Genomic DNA, 11,413 nt, shown 5'->3' with positions numbered 1-11,413 from the left:
AAAATGGTTGAGGTGGTTCTATGGAGGCTTGTTGGTAAGGAAGGATGGAGAGAGACGGACAGATGAACAAAAGGCTGGTGTGGTTATAGCAACATTTATGAGTCCACTCAGCTGAGAGCCTGAGGGTCCTGTCTGGACCAGAGCCTGGCCTCAACGTTACGTTAGCCTGCGCGCGCACACACACACACACACACACACACACACACACACACACACACACACACACACACACACACACACACACACACACACACACACACACACACACACGCACGCGCACACACACACACACACACACACACACACACACACACACACACACACACACACACACACACACACACACACACACACACACACACACACACACAGAATACATACACTACACTGACAGCTATTAGACGATCAATAGAAGCTAATAGATCAGAGCAGCCGACCACTCAGCGAGACAGGCTTACTACTGACACAGAGACGGAGAGGAGAGGAGAGGAGAGGAGAGGAGAGGAGAGGAGAGGAGAGGAGAGGAGAGGAGAGGACAGGAGAGGACAGGACAGGACAGGACAGGACAGGACAGGACAGGACAGGACAGGACAGGACAGGACAGATGTGGGCAGGCATTCAGATATATACATTATACAACTGCAATGGCAAATGTTTATTCTACGTATCAATACAAATGACTAATTCATTGCTAAATTGAACCTGATTGAAGCAACATTTATCGGGGGCTTGACCGTTGACTTGACCTGGCCATTATAAAGCTTTGTGGTCTACTATCATGGCATTATTTCAGAGTTATGGGCCCCTTGCTTCAACCTCAGAGGGAATTAACCTAAGCGAACCTACTAAGCAATAAAAAGCCACTGCCCTTGTGATGGGAGGCCATATCATTAATATCACATTAATATAAAGATTAATCTGATGGACGGCCCTCCAGAGACAGCGTTAACTCGCCCTGAGATTAAGTGTGAAATCAATCGGTATAAACAACCTGGATAAAAAAAATCATCCTGACCTCGCCACTGCCTGGCCATCTAAATCAACCAATCAGAAAGATGCTGGCGAAGGGGCCTTATACCGCTTGCTAACGGCCTGAGAGACAGCAGCTCTGACAGCAGCTCTGACAGCTTATCCTCTCCTTTCTGCCTTGTCCCTTTCTGTCTTTCATTCTGTCTTTGTTTGGTCTGCCGTCCTTCTCCTCCGCCCCTCTGTTCTGGGGAACAACACCAAAGGGAGAGCGTCCTCCATTCATGGCAGTCCCTTCACGGGAGCGTGGGGGTTGTATATGTATACGTGGGAGTGGCCCGGTCCAATGAAGGCCTGATCTACACTTGTTCAAGCATCCATATTTCTGCCATTTGAAGGGAGAGGGGAGGCTGTTAAACATTGGCTGAGAGGGGTGGGTGACCCCCCTGACCCGGGGGGCTGCCGTCCATCCGTTCTGGGTGATAACCAGGCAGGCTGGATGGAGGAGCCAGGCAGCCTGGGGGACTATTAAGCCGTCGCTCACTCACTCCCCCCCGGCAGCAAACATTTCAGCCCAGACCCACAGAGAATGCATGCAGCACACAAGTGGTCTGCATCTTTAAAGCCAGAAAACCCTTCTTCCACTGCTCTCATTTAGCTTAAGCACAGTGGTTTTCAACCTATTTCATATCAAGGTCCATTATTTATTCTGCATTTGAGCCACGGACCACCATTTGATGAGATTTAGCCTCTCAGACCCAAAACTCAGAATATTTTCCATTTTGTCCACAATTACTATGAGAGATGACAGGCCAACGTTGATCACAAACAATAACAATTCTTCTATTCTCTAATTGTGTAGACTTCTTGATAATTAAGTAATGCAGGTGTTTAGCAATAATGTAACTCTTGAGAGAGTGAAATTAAACCAAATGGACCCGTACGGGTCCATTTGGTTTCATTTCACTCTCTCAAGAGTTAAATATCTAAAAGGGTCCATTTGGTTAACAACTGCTGGGGACCACCTGGGCTGGAACCTCCCCAAGGACCACTGGTGGTCCCCAGCCCAGACCACTGGTTGAAAATCACTGTTTTAGTGCTTATTTTTGCCACACTTTTACCCCCCCAGCAAATCACTCTTTGTTTTGATTGAATACTTTATTAACGGTTCACAAATAGTGCAGTGGTACGATTATACAATGACACTAAAAGGATATAAAAAGCCCTAAAGGCTTGTTTCCATTGTGGTCCTGTGTATTCAATTCAACAAGACATTTAATGACATACAATAATATACAAGACATCATCAACACTAGTGGCAATAAACTTTTCTAGGACCTTTTACTGACCATTGAACTCCTGCCTGCCTGTTGGTGACTTGTGTGTAACCACTTTGATTCAAACTCAGAACGCATGGGAAACCAAACATCTAATTCCACAATTGAACAGAGCTCACTGTAAAAAAAAAAAGAGAGAGAGAAAAAATCTGATAGCATAAATGAACCCTCTGTTTAAAATGACACCCATGGTCTTTTTACTGTGAGACATCAGGCTTCTGGGCTTCAGACAGGGCTGTCCCCCTGTGACGTCTGCCCTGCTGGGAATCCTGGTCCCGGACAAGGCCCGAGTGTAACGACCTGGATTCGAACCCAGGTCTCTTCGAACCAATCATCTATGCCTCTTACGCAACAGGGGAATCCCACCCCCCTTGAACATGGCAGATATTTTGGAATTCTGACCAGAATGTATGAGTACCCTGGGTACTCTCTGATACTCTTGGTAAAATGTAAATGAAATAGAAACATATATTGAAAAATACAGTAAAACTACAAGGTAACCAACAGGTAACAAAAAACTAATTCTGTAATTCTATCTATTTATCTTCTTCTTCTTCTTCATTCTATCTCTCTTTCTTTCTGTCTCTCTTTCTAGTAGGTTGTTTTCTTTTGTCTCCCAGTACAGTGGCACGACATCTCCTGCTTGTCCTCTTTCTCTGGACTCCCTGTGTCCTACGCTCCACGCCTGCATGCCGCCATGGTTCACCCTGGCCATCACTGAGGTCAAAGGTGACATAGTGGAACACAGAGACAAAGACTGAACGCCGTGTCATCTGTCAGACCCCATGCTGCCGCCACCATCGCTGTACCAATTGGAGCTTTCCTCGTCTGTCTATGACCCCCCCCCCCCCTCCATTTACTCTGCATGTTCATCTACCTCTCTAACCTGGTACCACTTTCTTTTTTCTGTTTCTCCACTTTTTCTTTTGTTTAGTTTTGATCTCTCTCTCTCTTTAGCTGCCTCCTTACAATCTATTTCTATCTTACCATTCTCTGTCTATCTGATCCATCTATCCATCCATCTATTCAGCACACCCATCCATCCACCAAACCCACTTCTCTCTCTACTGTGATTTAGGAAAGGGCCTGTTATGGACATTTTCATGAAACTTCATTTTTGCCATAAGCGGTCAATAATATTACCAAAAGCACATAGACCTACATCTATACTAGTGGGCTCCTAATGCGTCATAGTGTCTCCAACCATTTTTTAAATGATAATACTTCTGCCTTAATGAAATTGGTGTCTTATCTAGGTTTAAGAACACCTGGGGACTGGACTGACAAGTCAGCTGGCTGTATATACAGCCAATACAGGCATCAAAATGCAGCATGGTCCAAGTACAGTGATTTCAATAATTGGGTCTTATCTGTACAGTCAGTGCACTTTATTTGCATATTACATGAACACACTAAGAACATCATAATGGGGGGTCCACATACTGTAGTTTTTTAATCAAAGATTTGCTACGGATAGGTCTTCCACTGACACACTTGCCTGTGTATATGGACACATCGATAATAAATGTATATGGCGCCTTTCAAAAACCCAAGGACGCATTGATGACCCCCCTGCCTCATAGGAGAACACATTGGGACAGTTGGTGACAGTGAGGCACACTCAGAGTGCAGCAGATGGGTGTCCTTTGTGTCTGTGGCTGCTCATTCTTCCCTGGCAGGGACCACCTCATAGCTGCACTCCATTGTCATTCATTTGGTACACATGCAGAGGTTTGTTCATTTTCACTCAGTGGGCTGCACTGAGCCTCCACTCCTCCATCCATCAACATGGGTAAACACTGGGCTGACAGATGCATGCATACAGTGCAGACTGCAGACGCTGCAGGCTCACACTTCTAGAAACCAGCACAAACTCTCTGGTCACACATACATACTTTCCACAGATTACACACAGCCGAAGTGAGTTTGAAAACATGACCAATGATGAAAAACTCCCATACCTACTGGGAGAAATACAACAATGTGCGAACACAGCAGCAAGATTTGTGGACTGGAACACAACCACCCTAAGGACTACAAACCATGGATTGACATCTAGACCTACTGCACATACAGTATGAAACAGAGCTGCTACCTTTAAATGCATTTTGAGAACAAATAATGCTGCTTTTTGTTCCAAAAGCTTTATACCCTGTGTATGTATGTATATATTATATATATATATATATATATATATACATATATATAGTGTGTGTGTGTGTGTGTGTGTGTGTGTGTGTGTGTGTGTGTGTGTGTGTGTGTGTGTGTGTGTGTGTGTGTGTGTGTGCGTGCGTGCGTGCGTGTGTGTGTGTGTGTGAGACATAGCTCTGTTTACACAATTATTTTATTTGTGACACTTGCTTTGGCAATGTAAACTTATGTTTTCTCATGCCAATAAAGCTCCTTTGAATTGAATTGATCAACCTTCACCCATTTTCTGTCTGACTGTACGTGAACCTATACTGTATATCTGTGGAAATGTGCTAAAACATTCATTGTAGTTTCATATTGAAATATTAAACATCTGCATCCTCTTCATAACATTACATCTTGTATGTTGCCTGCCTCCACATATACTGGGAGGACAGCAACATGCAAAAAGGCAGAAGCAGGACATCAGGACTAAGGTGTGAAAAATTATAATAAAGAGTCTAAAATATTGCTATTGCTAAATGTTGCTTGACCAAAAACCTGATTAAAGATTCTTAATGGCTCATCATGATATACAATGATAACCGTCATTACGTTAGCCATATTATAACTAATAGTTGCCATCAATAATATAGCATACAGTATTTTTAAGATGTCTTAATGCCCACAAGATCTCACACATTTAATTATTCGTTTTTGTGATTTAGAAAGGCAGGGAGGTTCACTTTTAACTTGACCAAAACAATGAGACGACAAATGTAAAAATATGTTCATGCTCAGAATTGTATTCGATGTTTTGTAAAAATGTGCTTATGGTACAAATACAAATACAGACACTTTCATTTGATTTTGTAACATAAATTAAGAGGTAGTGTAATGTGTTTTTATACACAAATTAAAGCTTAAAGCTTTTATCAACTTTGATTTCAAGTGAATAATAACATAACAATAATACAATAATAATATTATCATACTAATAATACAAGTCGTATTTACATTGAGACTGACAAAAACATTATAGAAAGAAAGCTTTTTAGACACAAAACACCACCAACACAACAGACTCAAATAAATAAATGCCCTAACATGTCGGCCTTTTGACAATTTAAAATTGTCATATATATATAGTTTAATTTAATATAATTATAAAACAGAATATTACATTTTAGACATATTCCAGCAAGCATCCAACTGGCTGCTGGAGGAGCCTCTACATGAGGCCTAGTTCCATGGTCGATATTCTGGATTGAGAACAGTTAATCCGGTATAAGGTAAATTTAATCCCGCGTGTCTCTGTGTGATGGAGTTGTCTTTTACTGGATAGACTTCATCCAAGGAGCCGTTAGTTGGAGACGGGATAATGGTGCTTTCCAAATGTGATTTGTCTGTAAAAAAAATAAAAAATAAATAAGAAAAAAAGGAACATTTTAAAATTTGGGTTTAAAATTACAGAATTGGTGCAATACATAATAAGTAAATATGCATGTGTCTAGGTCTAAATTATTTGTATTTAAAGCTATAACAGGCCTTTCATAAGGCCTGTTTTAATATGCCTATTGGCTATTATTTGATTAGACAATTGGACTTTATATTTTAATTATTTTTACTGGGGCAAAAAAATAAAATGTACTTCTTAAAATAAATTCATCATGCCTTTTGCTTAGGTACATGACTGGTGTCTTAGCTTTTGCTTTTTTTAATCTAAATATTTTGAATATACAAATCTCTTCTTACCTGTGTGTTTTTTCATGTGGTTCTTCAGTTCTTGCACGTCCTGGAACGCCTCTCCGCACACGTCGCAGGGGAACGCCTTGTTGTCCTTGGCGTGCGTGCGGCGCACATGGCTGTCGTGCGCGGCGTGCGAGGCGAAGGCCTTCCCGCAGTGCTTGCATTTGAAGGGTCGCTCTCCGGAGTGCTGGCGGATGTGCGTGCGCAAAATACTGGAGGCGGTGAAAGCCTGATGGAGAAGAGATGGAACAAAATCAAATTAAAAATCCAGTGAGGACTTTGTCACTGAAATATCATCGTTGTCGGGTGGAAACCTCGTATCTCCAAGTTTCAAATGTGTACGTTGTTCTTTCGCCAAGTAAAGCCCTGCTTCATCATACAAGGCCGTCGTACAAAAGTATTGAAAACAGCAGAAGCAGGTGCGAGGCGTTGTGTGCATGTAGATCGGCTGTTTTCACTAGTTTAAATCATTTTTAAAATGATGAATGCAAAACGAACGGTTTTGGACATACAAGGTTTTCAACCCGACAACGACGAATTATTCTACAGTTTAGACCTTTCCCCTCAAATTAACAATTCGATCTGAGAACAAGTAGGGCGGGATAGAGGGGCAATTCGGCCCCCTTGAATAGGCTATTCATTGCTTTTTACGGCAAAATAATACAGAGACAGACTGTACCGCGGCTTATCTCGATAACGAGGAGGAGGAGAAGGTCAAACAAAGCACTCTTTGCGTAAATAAAAACAGGGAGGACATTCGAGAGCCGTAAATTAAAAGTATAACCTCGGCGGACAAAAGGGTGGGTGTACATCTGGCCGATAATTAGCATGTAAGTGTGTCGGCGGAGCGTGCCTGCAGTAATAAGCCTAAACCAATATAGCGCGAAATGAGGAAAAAAAGCCAATTAGTGAATCAACCGTTCAGCGATCTTAATATAAGCATTTGTAAAGATGCGCATACGAAAAAACGACGGCAACACACATACATAACACATACATATTCCAGTGCCCCCCCCCCCCGATCATATTTGAACTGGGGAGTGGGACCCCTCATCCTGACAAGAACTTAGTTGGAATCGTTGAGTTTAGTCATTACAGTTTGTTTGACTCTGGTAAATATTGTGAAAATAGCAGATACACTTTTGTGCTTGTATAGAGCTTGTGAGATGTATTATTATTTGACAATTTGGCCAATGTTTGACCAGTTTGTTGATTAGGCTACTTTTGATGCAGTAAATCTCCTTTTTATTCCTTTTCTTTTCCTTCTTTTTTTTTTAGTATTAAAAAGTCCTTAAACCTCACTGTCATCTGTATCTATCACGTGGGGACCCAGACCAACATCTTGAGAAGAGAACCACTGTCTGCTATATCCTATATTCCACAATAAAACCGTACCTTATTGCAGTAGACACACTTGTAGGGTCGCTCTCCGGAGTGCACGCGCATGTGTTTGTTGAGACTGGAGGACTGGGAGAAACTCTTGCCGCACACAGAGCACTGCGGATCACAACACAACATAATCATTAGGCTAATAGTTAAAGCATTCTAGTGATTTATTCATAAACGTTTGCATTTATTTTTTCTAAGCTTATTGACATTCGGCCAACGAAATGTGTTGTGTAAGTGGAGGGAGCTGTCCTTTCAGCACCACATGTGCATTGTGTGCAATGCTAACTTCTGTGCATAATATTTTGTTTAGCTATACTACGATGCTCTAGATACCATAAATGATATAGGGCTGACACACAGTGACACACGCACACACGCGCACGCATTGCAGCGTTTTCAATAGGCCTTACCTTGTGAGGCCTGTGTTTCTCGTGCACGTGCAGGATGTGGATGCGCAGCCGGTCTCTCTTCTCGAAGGACCTGCTGCACAGGTGACACGGGAACTTGCGGTCGCCCTGGTCCACGCAGCGCGTGTACTTCAGGTGCTTGTCGCGATAGTACCTGTACGCGAACACCTTGCCACAGCGGTCGCACTTGAAACCCTCTTCAGAATCTGGGAAGAATTAAATAAAATGCGATATTAAGATTAGGCCGTCAATTGGGCATGGCATTAATGGCAAGGTATGACAGCTGCCATATATTGGCTACAGGGGCAAAAAAATAAAATGTAGTTCTTAAAATAAATTCCTTCTGCCTTTTGCTAAGGTATGGCAACATTGACTGGTGTAAGCGCGTGCAAGACACCAGCCATGTTGCCATACCTTGGCTTTTGCTGAATTGATGCTACTGGGCTATTAGCGCACAGGAACAGACTGTTATACGTGTATAATAATAAGCAAGTGAATTTTGAATGGCACGTATTTATATAGCCTATTTGTATATTATAGGCCTAAAGGCCTAATACTGACCTTCTGGGGGTTGCTGCGTCTCATTGTCCTCCGTGGAGACCTTCAGGGTGAGTGGAATGCCCAGGAACTGCACATAGCAGTCCCCGTACCACACCAGCAGCTCCTGGCCCGGGGCCACCTCCTTGCAGGCCTCGTAGAAGATCTGGCCCTGCACCTGCACCGCGATCAGGTTCTGCTCCTCGGGGAAACGCGCACATTTCACCAGGGACATCCAGTTGCCCGAGGCCCCCCTGCCGTCCACGAAGTGACTCAACCTGCCGTTTTCGAACACCTGCAGAAGTGGAGGGAGAGAATTTCGTTAAGCACAAATTACCCAATGTAGATTTTATTAAACCACAAAAAGCACAACGGCTAGTTTACATTGCTGTCCTTTTGTACCCAATTCATAACAAATAAACACAATATAGGCCTACAATGTAAACATAACACATATTGACAGCTTATTTCTTACCTCCCACATCAGTGTGTTGTCGTCGTATGTTTTGATCTCGCTGGTATTGACCAGTTTCCCCTGGAAGGGACCGAAGCGGGTGCCTTTAGGGATGCCACTTTTATCCGTGAACACTCCGTAATGCGAGACGTTTCCACAGCTCGTCTGGAGGACGGTTAACCCTGAAGAAGAAGACAGCCACTAGTTAGTACATGTGTCAAACTTTGGACCCGTGTTAAATTAGGATGAGGAAAGTATCAAAATTAGCCCACAAAGGCCTGTCTAAATAAAATTATAATAAAGGCTTACCTTCGGGAAGTTCAAGAGATTCAGTGTCCATGGGGAGAGTTCGGCTGTCAGAAACTACAAGGAAAAACACATAGGCTATTATTAACATATACTCGTGATATGGGAAACAAGCAGTGTAGGATAGCCTATACAACAATGGTTCTCAAAGTGGATTTCAGGGACTCTGTGGGTTCCTTTATGGGGGTCTAAATTGACCCATACAAGTCTGTAACTCAACTCTGACAGTATACAAATGGTACCAAATGGTTCCATTTGTATAGACTGTCAGAGTTAAGGGTAGACCTTGAAATGTAAACGTTTGAGAAACACTTATTTTGGGATATTCTTTGGCAGAACATTCTCATAGATATTCACCAGAACCATGCGCGTAAAACTCACCTGATGACTTTTCGGGCACCAGCGCCACGCCTGATATGGCGTGACCCACGTTCTGCTGCTGGCTCCGGGAGTAGCCGTAGAGGACCGTGAACAGGTCGTCTTCGCTGAAGCTGTAAGTGCGCGTTTTCTTCATCAGCGCTGCCGCCGGATCCGCCGCGGACCCCCGGAGGCGGAACGACGATGGAGGAGAACAACCGTCCCGCTGCTGCTGCTGCTGCTGCTGCTTGGGCGGCGAGGTGGAGGCAGAGGAGGACCTGTCGCTGGACGGGCTGCCGCTGAAGTCCGATGATGACAGGGGTCCGCCGGCATGCAGATCCTCGTGATGCTTGGGATAAACCCCGTGCGCCCCGGGCAGCATGTGGTTCAGATAAGGGATGCTGTGCTGCAAGACGTGTTGCACAGAGGCGTGGTGGTGGTGGTGGCCGTGGTGGTGGCCGAGGAACGGAGGGGCGCCGCCGGCGAAGTTGAGCGGCATGGCGGATGCTTGGGTGTCCGACACCAGGCGTCCGAGGGACTTGAGAGGGTTGTGGTGGTGGTGGTGGTGGAGGAGGCTGTGCGTGTGATGCGTTCCCGTGGCCGTGAAGATGTCAATGTAGTGCGGGCCGGGGGGGAGAGGGGAAGGGTAGAAACCCGAGCCCCCGCCGCGGCCAGGGCTGCCCTTAAGCAGGCTGGCGTGGTGGTGGTGGTGCTGGTGGTGGAAGCCCTTGTTGATGCCCTTCATCGCGGGAATAGTGGACAGTGATACAGACATCACAGCAGCGACTGTCCGTTGTTCAATTAAAGTGGATATTCTTTATGTTTATGGGAGAGAGAGCGAGAGAGAGAGAGAGAGAGAGAGAGAGAGAGAGAGAGAGAGAGAGCGAGGGAGAGATGTTAGTTGAGTTTAAAGCAGGAACATTAAATAGGCTACCATTTTAATACCTTTAAAATGAAAAACTAAACATTGTACAAATTGTCAAATATGGCAGTTGCGAGGCATTGTGAGCATGTAGATCTGTTATTTTCACAATAGAACCGCGTGTTATACAAAATGTAATGCCGCCCTCAACTCTTAGTGCTAGGGCGGGGGGGTCCCCAGTTAAAATATGATTATTTGGGGGGTCGCAGCCTGAAAAGGTTGAGAACCACTGGCCTAGGCTACTATGGGACGTTTTATTGCACTGTCAATGTCCCGGTTTGGATGGGCTAATTCATTGTTAAAATTAGGCTACAATTATCTTGAATTTAAAAGCTTATATAGGCCAATATTTTTCAAACGGGCCCATATATAATCACCCGAGTTAATGGACAACTGTTTAAACATAGGGTCAAATGGAACAAACTGCTATTGAATAATGAAGACAGAGTTTGCAATATTTCCAGCTGAGGGCACACGCGGACTGACCATCAATTACAGCTATCTTTATACGAGTTAACGCCAGATAGTGCTTTCTGTGATTTTTAGGACGCGTTCCCCCAATCACTTGGTTAAATAAATAGGACTTGAACCGCGAGACCTGACAAATCAGGGTCATGACACTGTAATTAAAGGACAATGGTTCAGCGGCAAAGGTCAACATTAATGAAGCATGGCTTTTTATAGACTATGCAATAACAACGATTTAAACGTCAGCGGGACATTATTTGACTAATACGGCAGACGAGATGGCAAGGAATTCTATCATCATCCAAAAATACACACAACGGAATTGTCTTATTTTATAGCCTATTATGGCCTGTGTATTTTCCATAAAGTAAAAGCTGTAACAACTTACCCC

General features: G+C 43.9%; 1 protein-coding gene across 1 annotated transcript; it reads right to left on the bottom strand.

The window, feature by feature from the left end:
• Positions 1 to 423: 423 nt before the first annotated feature.
• On the bottom strand, positions 424 to 10,377 carry prdm14 (PR domain containing 14; the record flags this gene model as incomplete). Its single annotated transcript, XM_080751731.1, has 9 exons — positions 424 to 460; positions 2,927 to 3,020; positions 6,189 to 6,411; positions 7,578 to 7,679; positions 7,982 to 8,184; positions 8,540 to 8,810; positions 8,991 to 9,151; positions 9,279 to 9,332; positions 9,657 to 10,377. 9 exons carry the CDS (start codon positions 10,375 to 10,377, stop codon positions 424 to 426), a joined length of 1,866 nt encoding a protein of 621 aa, XP_080607857.1.
• Positions 10,378 to 11,413: the final 1,036 nt, after the last annotated feature.

Source organism: Nannobrachium achirus (genome assembly GCF_963921795.1).
Source record: "Nannobrachium achirus genome assembly, chromosome: 21".
NCBI lineage: Eukaryota > Metazoa > Chordata > Actinopteri > Myctophiformes > Myctophidae > Nannobrachium > Nannobrachium achirus.
This window is presented reverse-complemented; position numbering and strand designations above follow the sequence as displayed.